Source organism: Pimephales promelas, chromosome 6 (assembly GCF_988280905.1).
Source record: "Pimephales promelas chromosome 6, fPimPro1.hap1.1, whole genome shotgun sequence".
Taxonomy (NCBI): Eukaryota; Metazoa; Chordata; class Actinopteri; order Cypriniformes; family Leuciscidae; genus Pimephales; species Pimephales promelas.
In genome coordinates this window covers 6,655,265-6,682,449 of record NC_142774.1, presented here as the reverse complement: position 1 = coordinate 6,682,449, position 27,185 = coordinate 6,655,265, and the positions used below count along the sequence as shown (strand labels likewise).

General features: G+C 37.1%; 2 protein-coding genes across 5 annotated transcripts in view; both read right to left on the bottom strand.

Moving 5' to 3' along the window:
* Nucleotides 1-16,929, bottom strand: map2k7 (mitogen-activated protein kinase kinase 7). Of its 2 annotated transcripts, XM_039687551.2 has the most exons (12): nucleotides 16,741-16,929; nucleotides 13,739-13,786; nucleotides 9,690-9,834; nucleotides 9,503-9,569; nucleotides 9,300-9,413; nucleotides 7,686-7,805; nucleotides 5,573-5,680; nucleotides 5,261-5,440; nucleotides 4,983-5,063; nucleotides 3,773-3,915; nucleotides 3,005-3,050; nucleotides 1-2,932 (listed from the first exon to the last, which is right to left on the bottom strand). In XM_039687551.2, exons 1-12 carry the CDS (start codon nucleotides 16,862-16,864, stop codon nucleotides 2,792-2,794), a joined length of 1,317 nt encoding a protein of 438 aa, XP_039543485.1. In that variant the 5' UTR covers nucleotides 16,865-16,929; the 3' UTR covers nucleotides 1-2,791. The 2 variants fall into 2 exon arrangements, with proteins under 2 accessions (XP_039543485.1, XP_039543494.1); XM_039687560.2 differs by lacking the exon at nucleotides 13,739-13,786.
* Nucleotides 16,930-18,639: 1,710 nt separating this feature from the next.
* Nucleotides 18,640-27,185, bottom strand: part of pkn1a (protein kinase N1a) — a 41,059-nt gene continuing 32,513 nt past the window's right edge. For all 3 annotated transcript variants that reach the window (XM_039687536.2, XM_039687521.2, XM_039687530.2), the window contains exons 8-22: nucleotides 27,062-27,171; nucleotides 25,823-25,966; nucleotides 25,596-25,671; nucleotides 25,320-25,449; nucleotides 24,414-24,501; nucleotides 24,262-24,335; nucleotides 24,057-24,132; nucleotides 23,872-23,963; nucleotides 23,446-23,622; nucleotides 22,714-22,776; nucleotides 22,551-22,627; nucleotides 22,304-22,446; nucleotides 22,116-22,223; nucleotides 21,927-22,007; nucleotides 18,640-21,360 (exon numbers count right to left, since the gene is read on the bottom strand). In XM_039687536.2, the coding sequence (XP_039543470.1) occupies nucleotides 21,157-21,360; nucleotides 21,927-22,007; nucleotides 22,116-22,223; nucleotides 22,304-22,446; nucleotides 22,551-22,627; nucleotides 22,714-22,776; nucleotides 23,446-23,622; nucleotides 23,872-23,963; nucleotides 24,057-24,132; nucleotides 24,262-24,335; nucleotides 24,414-24,501; nucleotides 25,320-25,449; nucleotides 25,596-25,671; nucleotides 25,823-25,966; nucleotides 27,062-27,171 (1,643 nt within the window). In that variant the 3' untranslated portion in view covers nucleotides 18,640-21,156. The remainder of the gene's footprint in view (nucleotides 21,361-21,926; nucleotides 22,008-22,115; nucleotides 22,224-22,303; nucleotides 22,447-22,550; nucleotides 22,628-22,713; nucleotides 22,777-23,445; nucleotides 23,623-23,871; nucleotides 23,964-24,056; nucleotides 24,133-24,261; nucleotides 24,336-24,413; nucleotides 24,502-25,319; nucleotides 25,450-25,595; nucleotides 25,672-25,822; nucleotides 25,967-27,061; nucleotides 27,172-27,185) is intronic.

The window sequence follows — 27,185 nt, the reverse complement described above, 5'->3', positions numbered from 1 at the left end:
CTGGTTTGAATGTTTTATTGATGACACCTTTGGTGTGTAATGCTGCGGTTATAGGTCTAAGGTCTAAAGAGAGAATGACGGACGGACAGACAGGCAGGTACCACAGTATCTGTGATGAATATCAACACCACACAGGAAACCAGTGTTATGTTGACAGCGAGAGTCCTGTTAGAGATTCTATTTGGCATGTGAAAACGGCAAAGAAACTATTGGGAGATAAATAGTTAAGCGTACTGTAAGAAAATAAACCCTGCATTTTACACATTCATCTGTTTTATTGGCTCTTTTGATTAATTTGTCAATCCAATTCGAAGGAAAACTTACAAACGGACTCATGATCAGATCCAAAGTGATGAATTCGGGACAGAATTCTTTCACTAAATATGTGTTATTGCATAGTCAAACAAATGAGCATAAATCAAAGCAGCCAAAATATTGAACGAGGTGAATCATAACTGACTATTTGATGAATTCATCCACCGCAGGACGGACACAGGAGGACAATTACAAACATATCTGTGTGTGCGACTAATGATGCGGCTAATGACGTAATAAGGGAAATCTAGCTCAAATATATATAGATATTACCAGCTGGTGTCTGTTATTTTGTACAAATACATGGAAGTCGTTCTTATTAGTAGCTCAGAGTGAGCCGTGACGTTTGTGAGTTTCAAAAAACAAACTATTGAGATATAAATATAGATATAGGTAAATAGAGATTCTCAATTCACTTCCTTCCTTGCTTGCTTTCTCTTTATGAATCACATCACGCACTTTACTAGTAATCATTCTCGTATTTGGTAAATGTGTAGAAGACATTGCAGTGTTTTATGCATTTGGTTTAGAAAAAAAAAATAAGAAGAAGAATCGTCCTTTGGGGAATATAATCACCGAGAGCAGCATCTAAAGTAAACAGTAGCAGCAGTAAGATAATAAATAAATATAATAATAATAATAATAGCAGACAATAAGAACAAAGTTTCAAGGATAATGAACAAAACCGTAAGAAGCAAAACACAAATAACCCTAAAAATAGAAATTGGTACATTGGTTCCAAAACGATTGAAAGCTTTTATGCAACGTCCAGCTAGCTCAAAACACAGCGATCTAGAAAACCACCAACACCTGTTCCTGTCAGCCCTGAAATCTCACCAAACCTCTCAATACTTTCTATAAGACTTCACTGGAGACTTTCTATCATACTTTCAAATGCCTTTCTCCTAATTTTCTCTCCCGTCCCATTATTTCCTCCACTCTTTCTTCAGTCCATTATAACACCATGCTTCCTCTCAACGTGCCATCGCCCTCTAAATCTTTCTTTGCTGATTTAAGTCACATTTTCCCCTCCTCAGGCGAGTGATTTGGCTTCATAAAAGCAGTGAATCTCGAACTCTACAGCTTTGGTTGTGAAAGTCGCCGAACATCTTCAGCGTGACCCATGAGCAGATGCTGAAAACAGCTTGGCAGGGAAAAAAAGCAGTGCTGTGTCATAAAAAAAAAAATGCTTTGGTTTGCGGGAACTCAAATACTCACGGGAAAGAGATCGAACGGGTGATAAAAGCAGAAATGAGACCTGCGAAAAGTCCCCCGCTTGTTTTTGAGTGACTGACAACATCTCTCACGTTTGCTTTTGGTGACTTTGATTGTGGTTTCACCCCTCAGACACTCGGCTAAATCCTGTTAAAAATCCCCATTTCTAACACTTGTCTTCCTGAGGTGTGCGTTGTTATGACTCTGTGCTAATTTTTTTGCGTTTTATCCAGTGATAGACCGATACATAGTGCAAAATTTGGCAATTTTGAGATTATCGCCATTGGCTGATGAGACACCAGCATCGCCAGTAAAAGTGAAGCGTGTAATTTGTGCAGGACTACAATTAACGGAATTGCACAAATGATGATTTAATAATGTTTTTCTGAACAATCCCCCCCCATTTGCTGGGTAAGGCTGCTCAGACAAACACAAATTTCTCATTTATAGATGATTTGGCCTTTTAAATTGAGATAAGAAGCACTGTATCATCGAGAAAATGACACTTCACCTTTTAAAAACACACTTATCGGTCAACCACTAGTGTTTTCTTAATATACAATCTTCTTTTTTAGGCGATAAATCTACTTCCATACATTAGAGTCCAGGCCAAACTAGTTATAAAAATCTAAACATCAAGGATTAGAAGTTCTACCACTATAAACGCTTTAAGTATGTGTTACAATCACTGAAATGTCTGCCGAAAAGAACACGTCTATAAAACATCACACAGCTAGTTTCTATTTGCTTGGATTCAATTAATGGCTGTACTTCTGAACTAGGACTGATAAACGGATAACACACACACCATTGCACAGTGTTGTTCGACTACTCTGTTCAGTCCCTGAGTAAGGGGCTACGGTGGACCTCATGATGTACGGATTTGAAAGTTAACTTAAAAACACTGTACGCTTACTCTTGTGGCTAATCTTTATATGCCGGTCAGGTTTAGTGAAACAGTGTTACTGCAAATGTGTGTGCGCGCGCGTTAGACTGCAACCTGTAATGGTCCATCCTGTTCAATGGGTGGATGAGAAGGACAAAAAGATTTCAGATTTACATCAAACCTGCCCAGGATTGTCTGTCGATCAGTCAAACTCCAAAATGAACATTCTAGCTTTTGTTTCCGCCATATTCTCCCCTCTCAATCGGTCCATGTCCACTCCATCCTGTCGCAATTTACATTTCAAACCTGTCCATCCGTGTCTCTAAATCAACTCCTCAACGTCGCATCCTTCTTTCTCTGGCGCTCTCCGCCTGGCTACCTGCTGAAGAGCGAGTGGAGCTGGTGATGGTTGAAGCACTGGCTGCTGCGAGGAGACTCTGTGCGCTCCATCACCGCCTGGAACCAGCCCGCCACGTCTACCTCGGACACCTCGTAGCGACGGATAAAACTGTGTTCCTGAAGAAGAACAAAACAGATCATGATACTGAACTGAGCACTACAACTAATGCTCAAGTGTTTGAGACTTACAAGCAGCTTGTGGTATTTTGGCCTTTTTCTGTGATCCTTTGTGAGGCTGCAGAGATAAAGAAAATTAAGATCTGTGTAGAATTAGCACACAAACACTATAGAGAGCCTAAGTCCCTCCCCTTCCGGTCGACCACCATGGGACCTTATTTCGGAAAAATATTGAACGGTAGTCAATGGCGAGAGACAACAAATATTTTGATCTCGTTTGAATTGTGCCCTGAATTACACATATGATGTTTGTCAATTTAAAAGATACATTTTAAAGTAAAGAAAGTCACAGTTTGATGTAAAACCGTTGAGGTATAAACTACAAAGACTACAAACCCAAAGGCGCACATTTTCTCCCAATGAATGAAGCTAACTTTACTGAGGCTGTCTGTCATTGTTTCTTCAGTCTTACATTATAATCGTAACGTAACGCCGTCCTGCCTGAGTGTTTTGTACCAGACTGCACACACACGAGCAGCGGATCTCGTTTCTCTTTCTGGGAGATGTAGTTCACAGAGCGATTTTCACATAAAACTAAAGTTTACTCTTCTGTTGTACGACAAACTGCGAGGTTTTTGACTTTCAGAATTATCTTTTAAATTGACAAACATCATATGTGTAATTCAGGGCACAGTTCAGATGGAATAAAAAGATAAGTTGTCTCTCGCCATTGACTACCATTCATATTTTTTCCGAAGCAGAGGGGCGGGACTTAGGCTCTCTATTGACCCATACGGGTGCTAAAATTTGCCGTGTTTATGTAACTGTAAGTGGGAGTACCAGTCTTTGACGAAGGACTGAAAGTCAGGGGAAAAGCCCATGCCGAGAGGAAGGACTGGTGGGTCCTCTTGCAGAACTTTGGTGAGAACCTCAAAGTCTGTTTTGCAGTTCTTGTAAGGAAACTGCCCCGTGGCTAGCTCCACCTGCAGGCGGGGAGGAATATAAAGAATAACTTTCAGTTATTCAACTATGTTGTTTTTTTTAAATACAGCTCTTTAATTACATTTACAAACAGTCCAAAACTTTGGGGGTTGTTAAGATTTGTAATGTTTTTTTTTACAATAAGGCCGTGTGTCCACCAAAGCGTTTTTTGTTTTCATTGTTTTCAATGGGAGCGGCGCGTTTTTTAAACGCCATGAGCGTAAGGAGGCAGTAAGCGTTTTTTTCACGCTGAAACTCTGAGCACGAGGTGTTTTTTTACTGGTCGTCGAAAGTTGAAAAATGTTCAAAACGCAGCACTCATCACTGTCATTTCTTACCCAGCCGTCCAATCACAGTGGAGGAGAGGCGGGACTAATATCACACTGACCAACTGTCACAACGTTCTTTCTGTACAACGACATCAACCAGCAGAGCTGACCGAAAAAAATGGATGAAAAATATTTTTTTAGTATGAAACAAATTATGTGCGAAATCAGTTTCAAGTAAACTGTGCTGCGGATATTCTGTATCATAGCAACGAAAATGTCTCAACGGAAAAAAACATGCGCTGTCAAACGCTCTCAAGCGCCAAAAGCACGACGTCTTCAGCAGAGCATGGACACACGGCCCAAGTCTCTTAAGCTCAACAATGCTGCATTTATTTGGTCAAAGTTACAGTAAAATGTTAATATTGTGAAAAATTACTATTTTAAAATAACCGTTTTGCATTTTAATATATTTTAAAACGTAATTTATTCCTGAGATGACAAAGCATCATTACTTCATTTTTCAGTGTCACATTCTCTTATGAGAAATTATTGTATTATGCTGATTTAATGCACTATTATAAAAAGATTTTGTTATTATCAATGTTGAAATCAGTGTTTGCTGGTTAATCTTTTTTTTGTGTAAACGGATACATTATTTGATGCATAGAACCTTCACACAAAAAAACGCATTTATTTTGAAATGCAAATCTTTTGCAACATTATAAAATGTCTTTACTATCATTCCTTCCTGACGAGGTAAACGAGGGTCGGCTCAACAAAATGTAGGCAGAAGAACTCACCAGAGAAATGCCAAGACTCCAGACGTCAGCTCTGATGTCATAGTCTGGCTTACTGGGGTCCGGAGGGTCTATTCTCTCAGGCTAAAAAAACCAACACACACACAAGAGATGAAACATGCATGATGCATAATATGGACTCAAATGCATTCATTTTGTCCAACTTTTGCTTTAACGACAGCAGGATAAATTAGCATTTTTGATTAGCGACATTTTTGATTTGATTGTACCCTATAATGTTAATATATTAAATATTTGTCAAAATCCCAATGTGTGCTCACCGCCATGTATGCAGCACATCCGGCGCTGCGAGTCTTGGCTTTAGAATCCACAAGTCGGCCACTAATGCCAAAATCGCACAGTTTGATCTGCCCTTTGTCATCCAACAGGATATTAGATGGCTTCACGTCTCGGTGAATGACACCGTGTTTCTCTTTCAGATAAAGCAGAGCCTTCACGATCTACATACAAAAAGAAAAAGTGTAAAATGAAACAGGATCTAAGAGTTTCTTGCGAACAGCCCAATATCTAACCAATAATAGATGGCTTTCTAAATCAGGTAAATAAAAAAAAAAAAAAAAAAAAAGTCTTACGGCCACGGTCATCTTTCCCAGAATGGCCTCAGGTATGGGCCCCTGGATCCTCTTCTTCAGCTTCTCTGCACACGTCCCCATTAGTTCCATGGCGATGAACACATCCGTCTACCGAGAAAAAGATTGACCTTTAAATAATTCAATATACATAAAGTGTCCCTATTATGCTATTTTAATGGTTCTTAATTTGGTAATTAGGTTGTAATTAAAGTCGTCTCTCTAAACCCCTCCTTTCTACGAGCCTACCCAGCTCTGATTAGTCACACGGACCAGTCTGTTGTGATTGGTCGACCCAAATGCCTATTACCATATCTAAATTTCTCCTCTGGAGGCTTCCTCAAAGCTTGATACACAGTTATAGGAGCGATGGTCATGGTTTGCTCCTTATCAATTCCAGCACATCCTCATCTTTTTGAAGAGCATGGAAAGATGATTCACAGCGTCTTCTCGACATTTTGACAACACAAACCAAACTCTTCCGGGCCTCAGCTACAAATACAGTGTTTGAAGGTGGGTCAAAGTAGACGTCGCTTGTGGGCAGCCAATGAAGAACATAGACAGGCATTATGCAAATTTGTGAAAGGAAGTATGGCAATGACGACTTGTTTCGGAAGTTCAGAATCGATTCTTTCTTTTAGGAGACAATAACTTTGAAGACCTTTTACATTCACACACAACTATATTACACACTACATACCCTACCCTTGTTCGGGAATCAGACTAAAAACACGTCTCTTTAACCTGGCATACACATAACAACATTATCATATTTCTATTCAAATCCATTTAAGGATTATTAGGGAGCATAAATTAGGTCAACCGGGAATCCTATAACACCAGATGTTCTTGTTACATCGTAAGAAGCCTGTCTGTCACATCTCGAGGTTACCGTAGTCAGCCGGATCCGGGTCGTATCCAGATCAGATGGTGGACCTGCACCTAGACACGACCTCATGGCAGCCCTGAATGTCAGCAGAGACCGTGTCTACTAGAACAATCCCCTGTGAAGACCCTGTCGACACGTCAGATCCTCAGCAAAGACCTCAAGAACCAGACCCCAATGGGCAGCTTCGTCTCCATACCAGCGTGATGAATCCCATCTTCAAGCAGAAGGAACTGGATGAAATATTTTGAATGCTACCCATCCACAATCTGACTTCTGATGCAGCCTGAATCGTTCGTCGGCCAGAAGAGAAGTGACCCCTGGGTTCTCCCAAGGTTTTTTTTCTCCATTTTTGTCACCTGATGGAGTTTGGGTTCCTTGCCACGGTCACCTCTGGCTTGCTTAGTTGGGGACACTTATTATTCAGCAATATTACTGATTTGACTGCATAGACACTATTGGATGAAAAGCTGGATGATGACATCACTATTTTCCACAGAGCTGCTTTAGGCCATGTGTCCACCAAAGCATTTGCTGAAGACGCCGTGCTTTGGGCGCTTGAGAGCGTTTTGACAGCGCATTGTTTTTTCCGTTGAGACGTTTCGTTGCTATGATACAGAATATACGCAGCACAGTTTACTTGTAACTGATTTCGCAGATAATTAGTTTCATACTAAAAATTTATTTTTCATCCATTTTGTTCGGTTTGCTCTGCTGGTTGATGTCGTTGTACAGAAAGAATTTTGTGACAGCTGGTCGGTGTGGTATTAGTCCCGCCCCTCCTCCACTGTGATTGGACGGCTGGGTAAAAAGTGACAGTGATGAGTGATTTTTCAACTATCAGCGACCAGTAAAAAACGGCGGGCACTTCAGCGTGAAAAAAAAAACGTTTAGTGCCTCGTTACGCTCATGGCGTTTAAAAAACGCGGCGCTCCCTTCGAAAACAATTGAAAACATACGCCAGGCACGTGGAAAAATGCTTCGGTGGACACACGTCCTAATAGCTCAATTGAACTCATTTCATAAATGATGCACTTTACACAGTCACTGAACCAAAATTAATCAACACTGAATTGACTTCAAATGAATAATGACTGTTTACGGTTGTCTTACTAGAGCAGCAGAATTTCATTCTGTTTGTATAATTTTCCTGTTTATCACTGTAAAGCTGCTTTGAAACAATTTGTATAGTATAAAGCAATATATAAAAAAAGGTGACTTGACACTCACATTGGTGACTATTGCTCCATAGCACTGAATGATGTACGGACAGTCGTGACTCTTCAACACAACGTCCAGATCCATGAGGATTCTCTTATTCTCGTCTTTATTACCCGTCCTCCTCATTTGCTGCACAGAAAAATAGGGGAACACAATCAAACAACTACTAAAACAACACCAGGGATGTAATTACTAAACAGTAATTACTCCAGCCTTAACTGCCGTTTTAATGACTCGGTAATTACGAGGAAAGTTCAAGACAAACACATGGATATACAAACGCCATCATTGAAAGAGATTCTGCTTTTGACTTTAGCACAATGACAACATAAATGGCAATAATTTTGAATTTGTTAAAATCAGTAAAAATCTGAAGTTTGAGTCTTAAAATGGATAGTATGTTTTATAGTTAGTAATGAGGTCCCCCACAAAGACATCATCATATTTAGGGGTTCTTGCTCATTAATTTGAAAACTCCTGGTTTAATCCCATCCAGAAAAAGACTAACTTTGCATAATCAGTAGGGCTGTCAAACGATTAATCGCATCCAAAATAAAAGTTTGTGTTTACATAATACATGTGGGTGCACTGTGTATAGTTATTTTTGTATATATATATATATATATATATATATATATAAATATAGTTATTTTGTATATATAAAAACACACATGCATGTATATTTAAGAAAAAAATATTATTTATATTTATATTTATATATAAATCTATATACATGAAAATATTTCTTAAATATATATATATATATATATTGTTATTTTGTATATATAAAAACACACATGCATGTATATTTAAGGAAAAAATATTATTTATATATAAAATAGTTATATTTATATATAATATAAATTATATAGAAATCTATATACATGAAAATATTATATAATCATATAATATAATCATACACAGTGCACCCACATATATTATGTAAACACAAACTTTTATTTTGGATGCGATTAATCACGATTAATCATTTGACAGCCCTAATAATGAGTAGTGATGTGAGAAACAAAGCGCTTCGAAACTTTGAACCAATTGATTCGCAAAATGATTTCGAAGCGTTCATCAGGTCACGCCTGCAGGTCAGAAAAGTGTAAATGCAGCGAAAACTCAGCTCAAACATGCATAAATACACCTTTTAAAAAAGAAAGTCATTAGCGACCGTTTCATTTAAGGTGTAATCTATTAAATTAAATTAAATTTATTTTATTAAATTGTAAAGCTTATTTAGTTTGTTTACTGGAGAGCTTGGTTAATCAGACCAGTAAGAGACTTATCTTATCTACAACTCAATTTTTGTTATACAAATGTGTCATTAAATGTATAAAAATGATCCGAGATCAGGTAAAAAATCCCTGGTTCACAGAGATCCTTTCCCCCTCTAGCGATGAACCATTGAAATTTTGCAACGTTTCGAAATAGTTACGACTCAACGAACCCTCGTTTACTGATGTCCCGTGACTATGGCAGTTTAATACACGCTTCATATCAATGGTTCGAAGCAAATGATCCGCAAAGGTTTCGATGCTTCACGAAGCGTTTGCAAAGTGCCCATGACTAATCATCAGCCCCAATGGATTGAGCAGAGAAACCGAACGCTGAACTGACCTTGACTGCGATGACATGGCCAGTCTTCTTAAAGCGAACTTTAAACACCTGTCCACAGGTTCCACTGCCGATCTCCCCCTCACTGATCAGATCCGTCACCTCTGCAGGGTAACGCTGGAAAACACACAAACAAGAGGTCGGTCACTTTTCCCACTTTCAATACCGTCAGGATCTATAAAGACAGACTCTGGCTGGTGACTCACCTGTCCGTCAATCTTCAGATATCCGGTTTGTTTCATGATTTCCTGAAGCTTTTGATCGATTTCAGCACTGAAGAGAAAACCATAAGCAACCAATTAACACATTAAGACCTTTACTTTCTTAAAATGAGAGCTGAGCACACTACAGTGTGCACACTACAGTACACTGCTGTGCCGCCGCGTGACATACTTCTCTAGGCTCTTCTGTAGGCAGTAGGGTGGGGTGGGAAGCGTGAGCATCTGTCGGGGTCTGCTAGGGTACGAGGGGTGTTGAGGAGAGCTTTCTGAAGAGGATGAGCGACTTCCTCCATCGTTGGCCAATGGTAACTGTAAAGCTGTAAAGACAGAACAGAAGGTTGGAACGAGTGGGAGAATGGACAGAAGACTGCAAGTCAGTGACCGTCAATTGATGGCCATTACAGGGGCAAATGTTCACGAGGGACCCTAAATTAAGAGCCTCAGGTCTGAGGGTCCACAGCTGATCCAGATTCACTCTGAGGTCTATTTCCTCCCTCATAGTACAGTAGACTACTAAGAATGGGGCGTAACGTGAATGAAAAGTGTCAAACTGCAACACTTATTTTTAAATGCCATTCTTCACAATATATTAAAAGCTTTCATTATCAAATATATAACATCAATAATAAATTATATATATATATATATATATATATATATATATATATATGTGATTAAATAATAAAAATAAAATAATGTATTTTATTATATTTATTTATTGTTGGAATTATAACTATTGCAATAAATCAAAATGATTTGTTCTAATTATTATTGTTATGATGAAAATATAAAAATATAAATCACACATACTTGTTACAGTATCTAATAAAATAATTATTGTTGTTACATAATAATATAAAAACAAAATGTATTTGTTTTCTAACAATTTGTTCTTGTTGATGTCTTGTTTTGATTTCTGTCTCATAATAATAATAATTATCATAAATTGAATTTGATATTTTTATTATCATATATAATAAAACATAAAATTTATTGTAAGATTTGACAATAATAATAACAACAACAACCATTTTTTGTAATAATAACAAAAATATGAATCATCTTTTGAAATATGACCTGGGCATTTCTTGACAGTTTTTGTGAGATTCACTACATATTTATTCTGAGTTGTGAAGCACATTTTGGGTCAATGTTTAATTTCCGTCCATGTGAAACCAGTCAAAGTCTGTTTTACTGTCTTGAAAGACATGTAAAATCCTGAGGGAACATCAATCACACAAAGACAGTAATAACTGTCCATGTCATGCCAAGATCAGACACACTCACACATAGAAGTGACAAAGTCTGCCAAACAGTGAAAACCAGCCATTTGAGTTAGTGTTAGCATTCCCAGCATGCACCTGGGCAGAGCCTCATGAGAGACAAGCAGAAGTCACCACCGGGTGACATTTGGTATTCGCTCGCCAAACCGTGCAAAAATAAACAATTGATTCAGTACATTTTCATGTTGTTTGAGCATAGAAACGACACCATTTACTTCATTTGTCAAACCCTGAGAAAGCAAAGTAAATAAAGAGGAAAAGGAGGAAGGGATAACCATTGAACTTCTGATTCCTCCTCAGAAAAAAACCTGTTCATGGGAGAGAATTGGTTAGCTTGGGTTAGTCAGTGAGGTCAAGACAAGCAATTCAGTGCAGAAACACCTGCTGGACACACACACATACAGGCGACTACGTGGCCGTAATTCACATCTGTGCAGAAAACAGAGCTGGAGACGTCTCTTCCGGAAAGAACGGACAAAGAGCTGAGAGACAAAGAGGCCAGACAAGCTCAAACCCAACAGACACTGAACACCTGTCGAGTGTGGAGGTGTTCGCTCAGTCGGGCCGTGCAGTTATAGCCGACAACATGCACAATGTCTGATCGTCCAGCAAAACGAGTTAATCCTAACACACAGGTCACACACTCACACCACACACAGGCTCGCAGATCCCTTTTCATGTTCAGGTGAAGGAATTAAAGAAAGGAAGAGAGAAAGATAATAAGGTGAACAAAAATAGAATGAGAGATTTCAGCACTGAAAGAAAAAAGAATAATGTTTTCTTTAAACATATCATGCATTTAAAGTAGGGATGTCAACGATTAATCGACGATCGATAATACATTTAATCGATAAAACTTATCGGTCATCGATTAAGCAGGATCATGCGCGTGCGTGCTGCTCAACCTTGCCGGTGTGGTGAAGTGAATCCCACTGAATGACACACGTCGGACTATAAGTTTCATCCACACCTTCATCCTGACTATAAGTTTGCATTCGCAGACTTTTGTTTTGTGCAAATGTAAGTTGTAATAGTTTATTTTGTGTACGCCTATATCTGATTTATCTCATATTGGATGCATTTGGTTAAGAATTGACGTGATCGTTAGCGCAAATATCTCATACGACAATGAACGACTATTGGGACAAGAGACCAATATTGTAATAAAACATTGTGAATTATTTGGGTTTCGATGCCATGCCGCGTTGTTTCAGGGAGAGCGTGTCCACCACAACATGAGTTATTCTGAATGGCACATAACTTAGTTTAAGTTCACTTGTGAATTCACGTCATTTTGTGCAGATATAATTTTGTTATGTTTATTTTGTATATATCTGATAAACATCAAATAGGATGCGGTTCTTTGAGTTAAATAAACGTTAACAAAGTGCTCAACGGTTATTCATTCAGCGCGCGCCACTCAAGCAGAATGCACGACTGGTGCTGATCCACTTGTCCGACACGACTGTCGCGTGGTGTCGCGACGCCTCCCTACATTTGTCACAACGCGACTGTCGTGTTGTTGGACAAGTGGATCAGCAGCGTAATAATAATGACGGTTAATTTGGGACTGTCAAATTACGTAAGATGAGAACACTATTTTATTAAATGGTTGTGAATTCATTGGGTTTATTTGCCGTTTTCAGTGCGTTGTTCTTGGACGTCCACTCAGTCACACATTCTGACAAGCACGCATCTGAGGCGGCGTTGGTGACACATTGTATTTGACGTTATATTTATATATTAAATAATTAATTTAATTTATCAATCAGATCAAAACATTTTACAATCCTACTAACCCTTTATTTAGACTAAAAAACATTCTTATTAATTTGGTGAGGAACATCGCTTTTTGAGCAGCATTTGCAGACCCTGTAATGCTGTTTTGTCATTAATGCTAACGATTAATCGATTGGTAATTTAAATGACGATCGGTCATGGGAATTTGTGAATATGGACATCCCTAATTTAAAGAAATTATAGAAACTTTTTATGTAAATGAGATTAATGAATGAAAGAAAGTCAACATGAGATTAAAAGCCAAAATGAAATAAAAATGGACCCCATTTACTTTTATTTAAGTTTACCCTATTTAAGTTTGGGGTGCGGAGGTGGGTTGTTTTTCGAGAAATTAATAATTTTATTCAGCAAGAATGCATTAAATTTATCAAAAGTGACAGTAAACATTTATAATGTTAAAAAAGCTTTCAAAATGCTGTTCTTTTGAACTTTCTACTCAAAGAATATATCTCCTGGAATTCACAAAAATATTAAGCAGCACAACTGTATGTAACGTCAATCAATCATAATTAAAGATATGTTTCTTGAGCATCAAATCATCATTATTTCTGAAGGATCATGTGACAGTGACGACTGGAGCAATGATGCTAAAAATTCAGCTTAAATCACAGGAATAAAATTGCCTTTTAAAATATATTAAAATGCAAAACAGCTATTTTAAGTCTACGCTAGTGAGCATAGACTTTCAAACACATTTACCCGACTTTGTTTGTTAAACTTCAGAAGCGATTGTAATTTATTACGAAATGATAAATATTATCGCTTTAACTTAAAAAATAGCTAAATTAAGACATATTATTTGGCTTCCATACAAAATTGCAAACTTATTCTGAATGAGACATAACCCAGAGCACAAAAAAAAAATCTTTTTTTAGAAGGATCTGCTTCTAAAACAACGTTAAGCACTTTAACCACTTTCCAACCACTTTCCTTTTTTTTGGATCATGTGTTTGTGCCCTACGAAAGTAAAAAGGCTGGCAAATGCCATTTCATGTAGACATTTAGTAGAAAGTGTGAGAAAGAGACTTAGAAGAGAAAGAAAGAATGATAAAAGCGTAGTGAATGTAACATGCAAGGTAAAGAGAAGAGAAGGAGGGTGATGTAGTGATGATGATGATCATGATGATGATGATGGTACCTGCGCGCTGGGAGGGAGCTGGAGCTGGACTGAGCTGGATCACGATGACTAGATACAGAGGAGAAAAAATACACACACACACTCATTACTAAAAGCCCACACACACCTACAGGAATCACTGTGTCCTCTCTACAAATGTTATGATTCACCGGCATCAACACGAGCACACTTGACTTCACTAAGCACGCCTATTTAATACCGACCGACACCACCTAAAAAAACACACATCCAGCTAATGACAGAATCAGATATTAGGGGGAAATCTGTTAATTACACCGAATGGGTTTAAATATGGTCATTTTTGTTTCATCCGAGAAAGCACTACACCCTTTTTAGTATCTGAAAACATAATAAATGAAAGGGATATTCAACCAACAAAAATTCAATTCTGCTAACATTGAGGCACACAACACACTGCGGTCGCTCTCCATTACCCACTGTTGTACTCTTGTCTTAAGGCTGTCTACATTGGACTGTATACACTTCTTCAATCATGTCATCTAGTTGTCTGTTATTCCACAACAACCGATAACAGGTCACTCAAACGTGTATTGTGAGTAATCTTGAGGTAATAAAATACATCAAATTCATTGTTTTTTCTCTTTTATTTGTGTTGCAACTTGCAAGTAGACACATAAGCAGCAGGGTAATTTCGCAGTGGGGTCTTGACTCACCCTGAACAGCATAACAATCTGCTGACTGTACACCATCCCTTAGTCTTAAAGGAGTAGTTCACTTTTTAAAAAAAACTTTTGCTGATAATTTACTCACACCCATGTCATCTAAGATGTCCATGTCTTTCTTTCTTCAGTCGAAAAGAAATTAAGTGTTTTTGATGAAAACATTCCAGGACCAAAAGACAGTTTCAGTGCAAACTGCAAAACTGTTCAAAGGGCTTTAAACGATTCCTGATGATGAATAAGGGTTTTATCAAGCGAAACGATCGCTCATTTAATAAATAAATAACAAAGTTTAAGTTTTATAAGCTCAAATGGTCGCCTTGCTCTGTTCTGTGATGCGCGTTCGAGACTCTCCTGTTCGAACTCGTTTATCAGAACGAACGAATCTTTGTTCGTGTCATTTGGTTCATTCAACGCATCACAGAACAGAGCAAAGCGACTATTTGAGCTTATAAAACTTAAACTTTGTTATTTTTTTTAAATGAGCGATCGTTTCACTTGATAAAACCCTTATTCATCGTCTGGAATCGTTTAAAGCCCTTTGAACAGTTGTTTGCAGTGAAACTGTCTTTTGGACCTTGAACCGTTTGGTTAGCAGTAAAGTGCATTATATGGAGAAAAATCCTGGAATGTTTTCATCAAAAACCTTAATTTCTTTTCGACTGAAGAAAGAAAGACATGGACATCTTGGATGACATGGGGGTCAGAAAAAGTTGTTTTTTTTAAAGTGAACTACTCCTTTAAGCTGCATCCGAAAAACACATACTACCCTGCTAGACAAAAAACAGTATGTGGCAATGTCAGAATTCACAGTACTAATAAAAGATACAGGCAAAAAGTCCCGGGATGACATACTTCTTCAGGCGAGATTCTAAAGTGCGCATACGATGGACAGGACACTTTACTATCCCAGCTTCAGCTTCCAAGGTTTTAAGCAATTGTAAGCAGACAGTTAATACTGAAGCGGAAGATCAAGCAGATCGATAAAAACTAACTGGCAAACAAACAAACTTTTGGGTTGTACTGCTCAAGAAAAGCTTTAGAAATAAATATTAACCTCTGATTCCTAATTTCATCCATTTTCAGAAGGCCATACAAAGCGGTTTTGCTTTCGCTCCAAACACATGTACTGTAACAACAGTACAAATGCCATTATGCTTATAGTTTACATTGTGACATAGATGTTCGAGGAAGTGATATCTGGACCCAGACAGGGAGACTGAGTTTTGCAGATCATCTACACCATGCACAAACAAATACATTACACAATAAAGGAAAAGTAAAACATTAAAAAGCATTTAAAAAAACTCTTAAAAATGTCTCTCAGATTATTTACTTTTCACTGATAGAAACAGCAAACATTAGTGAAACATTTTTTCCCCAGAACAACATATACATACATGCCAAATGTAAATATTGGATAAGGAATGAGTCAAGAGACTAAATTATTTCTGCATATAAATACACAAGCTGACAATCTGAAAGTGTTTGTGATTAGGGTAAAAAAGAGACAGCAAAAGGCAACAATTGACAGCAATAGTGAGTGTCAGGAAACTAATGTAAGTTACTGGGACATCACCAGCACATCAAATTAAACACACTATCAGTGTATATTTCTGTGTGGAGGAGGTTTGAGAACATATATATCACTTCACTCTCGCACGAACAACGCAAATATGTCACATAAAATGAATGTTAAAATACTTTAAATGATCTGAAATAACGTTACACTCCTAACATGATGCCTTCATAACTATAAAAACCACTACAACGTGGCCATGGTTTCAAGACAATCCTCTAACTAACAGACAAAAGCTTAAGACGATAAATTATACACCAAACCTGTAATTCACAACAACAAGTCTACCATGACTGATGACTTTACAACACTAAACACCAACAGCATCTCTAAATGATGGTATTCCCAATAATATTGTGTGAGAAGAACATACAAGACATACAAACACACAGATAAAAAGATAAAACAGTCTTTCGGACAGATAGGAGGGAATAAGACAGACATTCAGTGAGAATGATATGCGAGTATCAGGGCCTGCTAGCCGCTAGCCTAACGCTAATGGGCTGACTGACAGATATTTTTATTTATTTATTTATTTATTTTTAAAGAACAAATCCGTATTGAACAATTTGGAGTACAGACCCTGGTAAACAGAGCCCCCTAACTTAGACCTTTACCAGCGAATCCTAAAAGTGAATGTGAGTGAAGTGTCAGGATTTTATCGGTTTGTTTATATCACGTAGAACGTATTTCATCTCTACGTCGTTATGATCAATCACGCGTTCACTCTCTCAAGCACTCACTTGGCCTCGGGCGCGTCCGCTGCGGGCTCATGTCGATGTTCAGGTCGATTCGTTTGCGGGCTTCTTTATTTTCCTGCTTGAGTTTCTCCTCGATTCGGGAGAGTCTCTGCTCCAGCGACGACATCTTGAAAATTTCAGCGGCCCCATCAAGCGCCGCGACTCACTGCTCTCTAGCGGCGCTGTTGAGGAAACACACCGCGCCTTCACAGCTGCCCTCTGGCGATCAATGAGGGAAAACGAGCCGAGGCTAATAGGCTGCTAGTTTATATTTCACAGCAAAATGTATAGACCATTTCACAAGATGTAAACAACACTGGTCCAGAAACGCTTCCTGTTTCAGTTTGTAACTGTTTTCTTTATTTCACATGTAAAGAAAACATCGTAAAGATGTTTGTTTAACTTTTTGATTCAGTTTTAAATGTTCTGTCGGTTGTATTTTATCCCAGCTTTTATGTAGTGTTAAAAAACTGAAACAGGAAGTGCTTCTGGACCAGTGTTGTTTACATCTTCGGGCACGGACACACAGACATAATACGAATATCACTTTCAAACAATCACTTTCATAAATGTCTTTTTAAATGTACGCTTTATTTCATAATATTTTTTGTGTGGTACCTTTTCCTGACATTGATTGTATGGAATTGATGTTTTGGCAAAATTGTTTGCAACCATAGACTGTAAAAAGCTGCTTTAAAGCAGGGTAGGTGATTTGTTCCAGAAAATTATTTTTGTTATGTTGGTTGTCTCTTCACATATACGGATAGCAATCACTAAGTTAAGTGGTTTTAATATATTTATATGTATATGTCTGTGGAAGGCATATATGATCATAAAATGTTCGTCCAATCATTGCTTTCGATCCGAATGCAGTGGCGAAGTTATGACGTCACTTTGTAGGACAACTCGGAAGTTAGCAGCAAATGGGTTCCCTCGATCGAAAAGCTATACATTTTCCCCATAGACTTTTTTTTTTTTTTTTTGGAAAATCGCAAAAAATAAGATCTGTGTTTAACAAAGAGTTGTGACCCTTACACATTTTGTCTATCAAGAAAATCTTTAAGGCTTTATTATATCTGGTATATTTTTTGTCATAGATCAAAACGTAAAACTATTTAGAGGCTTATAGTTCACACCGCAGACCTTATTTCGGGCGATTTAGCAAAAACCCATTCAAAAATCCCATAGTTTTCTGTCCCTCCATTGAAAAGGTAGGCCTATGTAGCCTACGATATACTGTCCTTGTCCAGAAAGGAAATAAAGACATCATCAAAGTAGTTCATGTGACATCAGTGGGTTAGTTATAAGTTTTTGAAGCGTCGAAAATACATTTTGATCCAAAAATAACAAAAACTACGACTTTATTCAGCATTCTCTTCCGGTTCTGTTGTCGATCCGCGTTCAGTGACTGATGACGTAATACGCTGAAAACGCGGATCCACAACAGAACCGGAAGAAAATACAATGCTGAATAAAGTCGTAGTTTTTGTTATTTTTGGATCAAAATGTATTTTCGATGTTTCAAAACATAACTAACCCACTGTCACTGATGTCACATGGACAACTTTGATGATGTCTTTATTTCCTTTCTGGACAAGGACAGTATATCGTACATACATTTTCAATGGAGTGACATAGAGCTCTCGGACTGAATCTAAAATATATTAAACTGCGTCCCGAAGATGAACGGAGGTCTTACAGCCATGGGACGACATGAGGGTGAGTCATTAATGACATCATTTTCATTTTTTGGTGACTAACCCTTTAACATAACCTTGCCCCTTGTGGCCACAGTGGGTAACAGCAACATTCAATAGTTATTAGTAAGTTAGTAAAAAGTTATTGTATAATTCAGGATACGCTGTAAAAAATGATACAGAACACAATAACACAAACACATGATCATCTCAACAACAGCTTTATAAATACAACTGTAATAGGTTTATGGATTGTATAATTGTACAGAACATGTACAGTATTAGTCTGCAGTCCGACACAAAGGAGGAAATATGTTGTGAAATGATACAAAAGTGTTTCATTTGCAAACATTTTATGCATAACTTTGACATGATAGGGCGGCGGCTTTGCTACGCATTTTTTCACAGTGTGCACATTTTATTTTTTGGCTTCATCCGTGTGTGTGTGTGTGTGTGTAATAAAATGCTTTCAAAAATCAAAAACCATTTAATCATCAGCTCCTAGCAAGTAACAGATATGTCATGGTGTGTCATTCGCACAAACGGTCTAATAAAAACTGCACATAATGTTTCAAAGGCATCAAAATAGCTCTGAGGTAATAAAGGGTGTAATCCCAGAACTAACACATAGCAGTCACTAGTTGCCAGTCATTAGCTAAAATAAACAACAGATAGCATTTTCTATTTAACAGATATCTAAAAACATAAACGAAATGGAAACAAAGTATCAGTTAATGGAGTCCATAGTCTTTAAACAAAAGTGGTTTTATACCCTTTTGCTCAGATTCATCAAAGCACTAATGTTAAAAAAAATGTTTACAGGTGTACTTTCAGTGATTGAAGCTTGTGAAAATATTCAACCAAACATTCTTTCTCCTTTACTCCAGTACAATACTCACATTCAAAAGATCAAATATTTGAGCCCACAAAGAACTTGTTCAGTCATTTTATCACATGACACTGTCTTGATGAGCATACACTAGTTTTACATATGCATTGTAAAGTAAATGACAAATTCATTTTCCAGATAAGACAATTCTCCCGTGTAACATGATCCATTCCCAGCGAAAAAAAGAAACAGGCAACCAAGAAAAACAACCTCTAAATGTAAAAGAGCAGGAGGGAGGGCTAACAGGAACATCTTTAAGGCATTTTGTTCAAATCGACTTTACATGAGAGGTTTATTTTTTTTTTGTACAAATTCATAAAGGTAGCCATACTAAAAGTGCACTTAATGAAGGGGACCAAGCTGTCTTCAAACCGTGCTGCTCTCCTAAATTTCAATATGCTTGACTTGAAGATGAATATTTTGGTGCGATATAGCCAGAATGGACAAATGTAAAGAGGCTTTAACTCATTAACCAAGTACACATTCATTAATGTTCAAGCTAGAATTGGCCTTATTAGAAAATTCTGCTCTCAACGTAACGCTCTTGTTCCATGTAAAGTCACAGTGTCGGCAGAGATGCGTTCCTTTTTGGGGTCCTGGTCCCCATCATGTCAGTGAAAGTTATCCAGTTCCTCCTGTTTGAATGGACATTGGTTGAGAAAGATTGTTTGCAGTTGGTTCTTCAGAGGTCATGAAAGATAATTTTCTTCCCTAAATGTCAGAATGAACAGAGTGCATTTACCAAAATGCTTGTTCGTATTTTCAAAAAAGTTCACAGAGATGCCTCCGTGTGGCGTTTATTGATTTGCTTCAAGTTTTAAAACGGATCATCAGATTGTCTTCGGTAAGACAATATGCGTTTTCCAAAAGCAGATATGACACTTGAAGACAAACCAACAATTTCAACAGGTTTAACGGTGCACTCTTTTTTTTTTTAGATTTTAGTTCTAAAGATATAAATATTACTTTTGAACTAAAATGATGACCATTCACATAGGATGAGGACTCTAGTCTCATGAGTAGCCTAATAAAAGCTGTTTTATTCTACATGAAGAGGGTCCCCTGATGAGGGCCGCCATTTTGAGATCACATGACCTCAACCCCCATTTCAGTAACACACCTGTCATTGGACACTTTCACGAGTGGCTGACTGCGAATAATGCATTTCCACGAGTGCGACGCTTCATCCAAACCACTAGGTGTCAGTGTGAGTCGAAGCGCAACATTAAAAAAAAGCTTGAGTGCACCTTTAAACCCTTAGATATCCATAATAAAGGCTAGATGTCTCGTCCGGGTTGCTGGCCAATAGAGGTCGACGTCCGCACCTGGCGGCCATCTTGTCTCACACGTAACATTGTGTTTAATGGTGCATGTACTTTTTAAATAACTTGCTCAATTTTCTACCAATTTTCAAACGGTTTGGTTTGTTATAAACGTCAGAGATGTAGTTGCATACAAATGAGTAATAAGTGTATAAATAAATAATCATCCAGAATTATAGGCACGTTTGTAAGAAACCAAACCGTTTGTAAATCTGTCAAGATTTCAACGAGATAAGAGTATTTATGTTCGTGCTGATCACTCATCGTACATCAGTTTGCCTGAGACAAGATGGCCGCCGGTGATGACGATATAGACTCCATCTAGCCTTTATTATGGATATCTATGTTTAAACCTGTATCTAATGGTTTTCCAGAGCTTTCTCTCTTCCTTCACAGTGTTCACAGGTCCAGCTCATTCACAATTCACTCAAATTGGCCACTCTTGTCCTCATCGTCACCGAGTAACGGAGCAGATATGTCTCTCTACGGCACTGTCACAGTGAAGACGCTCTCAGCAGAGATCAGAGACATAGTCAAAGTCTCGGAAACTGTCCTGATCCTTCCTCGAGAGCACCCGCGGTTCACGAGGCGGAGTGAGATTCGGCGCTTCGGTTGTGAATTCCTCATCAAAGTTGCTGACATCTTCTTTTCCTCCGATGGACGGAAGGAAGGGAGGAGGGAGTTTACGGAGGAGAAGAGCCTCCCAGTCCATATTCTGAGGGGAAAAAAGAGGAGCACAAGATGTTTTTGTTATTTTTATTTGTGTGAGAAGTATATTTATGAACAAATAATTAGAAAAGAAAAAAAAAATTAAATTTTAAACTATAACTTAAAAATGAATCAAAATGTTACAAGTGCATTTAGGCTTCACAACATTATAAATGTACAGCAGGGGTTATTAAAAACTTATATTTTAAAATATTTACTTGAATGAAGAACCCCCTGAGATTTTAACCCTCTAGGCGCCTCATTCGAGTTTACTGAGATGTGGCACTGAATAAAAGGGCCGATTTTGACAAATTGGGTGTCAAATTTTGTTCGACCTCCCCTCCACTGGATGGCAGACATGTCATACTTCATCCCCGACTCCAAAAAACATCATGCTTCCATACAAAATGTTCGCGTTAGAGCACATTGAATCAGTGCGATCAAAATTATTAGATTATCATCAACCCACGAACCCTTGTTTGTGAAAGCCTGATTTTTTGATTTTTAGTTTGAGATTTGCTAAAGTTCACATTTCAAATAATCAGTGTTTTAAAGATTGAAAATCTTTCCCACCCTGAAGAAAGGTTGTTTCTTAACATCCTCTGCATCTTTCTCACTGGAGCCCAGTCGTCTTTCTGGATTTCTCCTTAGTAACTGTATGAAAACAATATGCAAAATCAAACTTTACACTTGCATCAAAATTAAATGAAGAAAACCATGAGATTCAGCAGCTCTAAATTAATTAAAGAAAGATCTATTTACCCTCCTTAAGATGCCAATCGCCTCAGAGGAGAGAAACCGTGGGTATCGAACTTCATCGTTCACTATGCTGTCAAACACCTCCTCTTCATCGTCACCTGGAAATGGGGACTAGAAAGACGGTTTTAGATCAGACAGATGCCAACACGGTATGAATGTTTCAAAATATTTCAAAAGCTCAAATCTCTCACCTCTCCCACCAACATCTCGTATATAAGCACTCCGAGTCCCCACCAGTCCACGGCCCGCGTGTACGACGTGTCTGTTAGAACCTCTGGAGCCAGAAACTCTGGAGTCCCACAGAACGTACTGGTCCGGTCCCCAAAACCCATTCCTGAGAAAGAGACAAAAATCTCTGACAAACGTTCCTGGCTTCATACCAAGCCAAATCGACATGATCGGCACATCAGCAGAAACAAACAGTGAAAAAATCTTTACCTTCTTTACACAATCCAAAGTCGGCGATTTTTACGTAACCCTCTGTGTCAAGCAGCAAGTTGTCCAATTTAAGATCTCTGGAGAAGAAACACAAAAATACATGCAAAATACAGTGTATTTAAAAAAAAAAAAAGATTTAGACACAGCCAGAGCATGTACTCACCGGTACACAATCTTGTTGTCATGTAAAAATTGAAGTCCTAAAACTACACAAGCAGAATAGAACCTGAAACACACACAAAGACAAATTAAATTAGGCACTAAAAATCTGCAAACCTTTTTTTATATATTCATATTTTCTATCATCTACCTTTAAATCTAAATATCAGACAAAACCGTTAATTTAAGTTTTTTTCAAAGAAAATATTACTTTTATTCATCAAGGATACTTGATAGAACTATAACAAATATAACAATATTATTAAAACGGTCACAATTATATTATACAATTATATATAATATAATATAAAATTATAAAAAAATATTAAGCATAATATATAATATAAAATTATTAAAATAAATGTCACAAAAATATTAAGCAGCACATTGACAATAATAAGAAATGTTTCATCATATCAGAACGATTTCTGAAGGATCATGTGACACTGAAGACTGGAGTAATGATGCTGAAAATACAGCTTTGATCACAGGAATAAATCAAATTTTATAAAACATTATTTAAATAGAAAACAGCTATTTTAAATTGTAATGATATTTCAGAATATTAGAGTTTTTACTGTATTGTTGATCAAATAAATGCAGCGTTGGTGAGCACAAGAGACTTCTTTCAAAAACACTTGAAAAATCTTTAGATTGACAGCTGATTTCAGGTTGTTTGATGCTTGTGGGGAACATTTGATCCAGACAGTGTAGCCAAAACCCTGAGAAAACATACACAGCCCGTGGCTCGGTGAAGACGTCTGCGTGTATATGCATCATTAGGTCTCCGCCTGCCGTGTACTCCATGACAAAACACACATGTTCTGGGGTCTGGAAACATGCGAACAGGTTCACGAGGAAGGGGTGTTTTGTGCTGTTCACCGTCTCAAAAATGCGCTTCTCACACATCAAACTGAGGGAAAGAGAAAGAGAAAGAGAGAGGGAGAGAGAATAAATGTCGATTGCTAATGATGATCAATTATTTGCTGATAATAATTTAATTTGTATAACTTAACGATGGTCGATTAAGCAATGTCATATTTAGAGTGTGTAGTTTTGAGGTGCAAAACAAAATCGTTAATTTAAGCAACGGTCAATTATGAGGATTTATGTAAATTGACATCCCTACTCAAAACAAAAAAGAAAAAGTTATTTTGTTTACCTTTCTACTTCATCTCTGGCCACAATGTCTCCTTTCTTTAGGGCTTTTATGGCGTACATGCTGCCTGACTTCTTGTATTCTGCCAACAGCACCTAACAGACACGCATATGATGAAAATTTTAAGCCAGAAAGAGCTAGGGTGAAGTTGACAGTTAAAAGAAGTGGGTAAAGGTGAAGATGATCACCTTTCCAAAATGGCCTCTGCCAAGAACTGCAATTAGTCGGAAATCCTGCAGGCTCAAAGGGGTCTTCTTCTGTTTACTGCAACACACACACACAAACACACACATACTTAGGAACCACTTTAAAGACACAGATAGGTGTAAAAGGAAAGTTAGCTGAGAATCCTTATACTGTATCCTATGCACTGGACTATGTGTCTGAGCATACCTGTTCTGTGATCTGATCTGTCTCTCAGGAGTGGTGAGGTCAGGAGTGGAGAGGGGCTCCGTGGCCGCTTGTTCCTGTGCCAAAAAGCAGAGAGAGGTTACAGAGAGACACGAGGGGCTTAATAGAGAGAGGAGTTATGGAGAGTCTCTCACGGGAGTGCTTGTATCCGTCACATCTCGCCGGATGTCCACCTTCATCGGTGAGTCACAGTCTAAACTCAACTTCTCCACTGATATCTCCCTGTAACACACAAATATATAACTGCAACAAAACACACAATCCGGCTTGTTTATCAGATCCACACTTATTCTTTACCTGACACTTACTCAAGGATAATACTTATACTAGTGTGCACTAGATTTTAAAGGATAGCTTAACCCGGAAATTTAAAAAAACAAAATCCATTCTTTCCCATATCGTTCAAGTAAATGAATGTGATTTAAATGAAATAATAACAAATTAATTGAATTTCTTTAACTGAAATAAATTGTATGATAATTTTATGGAAATTTAAGCAGAGATGAAAACTCATCAGGGGCAAAAATGATTGAAAGTTTCACTAAAATGTATTAAATATCAGCTTTAAAATGTGGATGATTTTACAATGAGGAAAAACGCTCCCAAGACTCTACAATAAAAATAAATAAATAAATAAATAAATTAAAAAATCACATTCGCACTTTTGTCTTTATGGACCAATTCAATAATTATAATAATATTAATCATTTAATATATTTGAATAAAAATAATTCTGTTTTAAATATTTTGATTAAATCATAATTTAAAACCAATAATGATAAACCACTATAGTAATAATACTACAGTACAATACTGTAAAAGAATAATAATTAAAAAAAATAATTATTGATTTTAATTTACATTACAAAATTACACTACCAATATTCATGGTCTTTTTTTAGTCTTAAAAACGTTTTTTGACAGCCTTTTTCTCTTTTGTTAACAACAGATTAATCCACTATTCTCAGATGGTACAGGCTCATTTTAATGTCTATGAATACACATGTCTTATGTGTGCACTGAATGTGTGTGTGATTTACCCTGTCGTTAGAGTGTGTGCGTGCGGGCTGTAAGTTCCTGTGTTGTTGACGGTTGGTATGGCATTCCTCAGTAACCTCACCCATGTGCCGATATCAACGTTCATCTGCCGAGCTCGCAAGAAGGCCTTTCCTGTATGTGACCGCAAACACACACAAAAGAAAACATTTTTGTTTAATCTCTGACCACTAGATGGAGCTCAACGCCATTTGATTCACATGCCAATGATTAATGTCAACATGCATTTATTTTCAATAGAGATAAATTGTATCTCTTACCTTGTTGTTTGGAGAAAACCTTCTTCTGCCGTTTTAGCCGTGGAGCCCTCTCGATCACGGGGTTAAAGAAGGTGACCTGTGGAAGACAGATGCCATTTTATTTAATGGTGCCCAGTAGTATCACAGATTTTAGCACATTTTTGTGGTTGGAGTGTGTTTATAAAGCAACCTATGCAACAAGCAGGGATTCCCTTTATGAACATAAGGGACATATGTTTGACGCGTACCTCTGCCAACAGCAGTCCCTGTGGTTCTAGCTCTAGTTGTACTCTGTGTTTCTGGTTGTCCAGGAAGTCCTCCAGCTTGAGAAATTTCAGTGCACACAGAGAGCGGTAGTCTTTCCAGTACACAGCCATCTCCATCTCTCTGGACTGCACACATAAAGACACACACAATTAAATATTTTAGTATTAATTAAACACTATTACAGTATTTATTCATATTTTGACTGACCTTATATATATATATATATATATATATATATATATATACGTATATATATACACACACAAACACACACATATACATAGCTTAATTTTTTTTAGTTTTTTAGATGCCAAGACAACATTTCTATTTACTTTTTTAAGTTTTTTATAAAATATTTATATTTTATTTAGCTTTATTTCAATAACCGGAACATTTTTTTTAATAGTTTTATATAACAATAGTTTAGTTTAGTTTAAATTTTAGTCATTTTGTTATGTGCTTTTGTATTTTTTTTATCGTTTAAAATAAAAGTATATAATATATATATATATATATATACACACACACACACACACACACACACACACACACACACACACACACACACACACACATATTTATATATATATTATACATACATAAATATAATAATAAAAATGATAAAAGCACATAACATAAAACTTAAAACTAATAAACAAATAATTAAATATATATATATATATATATATATATATATATATAATTTTTCATTTGTTTTAGTAATTTTAGTACCTAAACTTGTTTTTAGTAGGATGCCGATATTTGTACATTTTTTATAAAATATATATATATATAACAATTTAGTTCAGTTTTATTTTAATAACCAAAAATTATTTTTAATAGCTTCAGTTAACAATAATAACACTGACCAGAGAGATTTTTCAGCATGTAGTTTCAATTAACAAATAATTGTACCAATATTATATATATATATATATCCTGGCCAAAAAGAGACATGCATGCCTTAATTTGCTTGGCTGTTAATCATTCTGCATGTTCAGTAAGCTTTTCCCTCTCCTAAATAGAAAGTATAGCGTGTCATTGCTTGTGTAAGAGTCATTTGATATGCCCCAGTTGGCGGTAAAGTCACTGATGTTACATATCCAAAGGATTATTTTTTGTAATTATAATTACAGCCTCTTGTCTGGAGCTTTAATTAATAAAACAGACACTGAAGCTTTAATCTGTGTAAATCTACTATTAACACGGAGCTGACTCACTCTCTCCAGCTCTATGGTGAAAGTCTGATCCCAGCCCTGTTCTCCAACCATCTTCCATGCCGTCTGGCCCACGACTGAGTTATCCAGCTTCAGCACTGCACTCACCTCCGCTGCGCACACACAA

Coding starts and splice junctions, on each gene's coding strand:
- map2k7 (XM_039687551.2), bottom strand. CDS start 16,864: ATGTCGTCGCTGGAGCAGAGACTCTCCCGAATCGAGGAGAAACTCAAG. Junction 13,787..16,740: donor GCGGACGCGCCCGAGGCCAA/GTGAGTGCTTGA, acceptor CTCTGTATCTAG/TCATCGTGATCCAGCTCAGT. Junction 9,414..9,502: donor ATCTGAAGATTGACGGACAG/GTGAGTCACCAG, acceptor TGTGTTTTCCAG/CGTTACCCTGCAGAGGTGAC.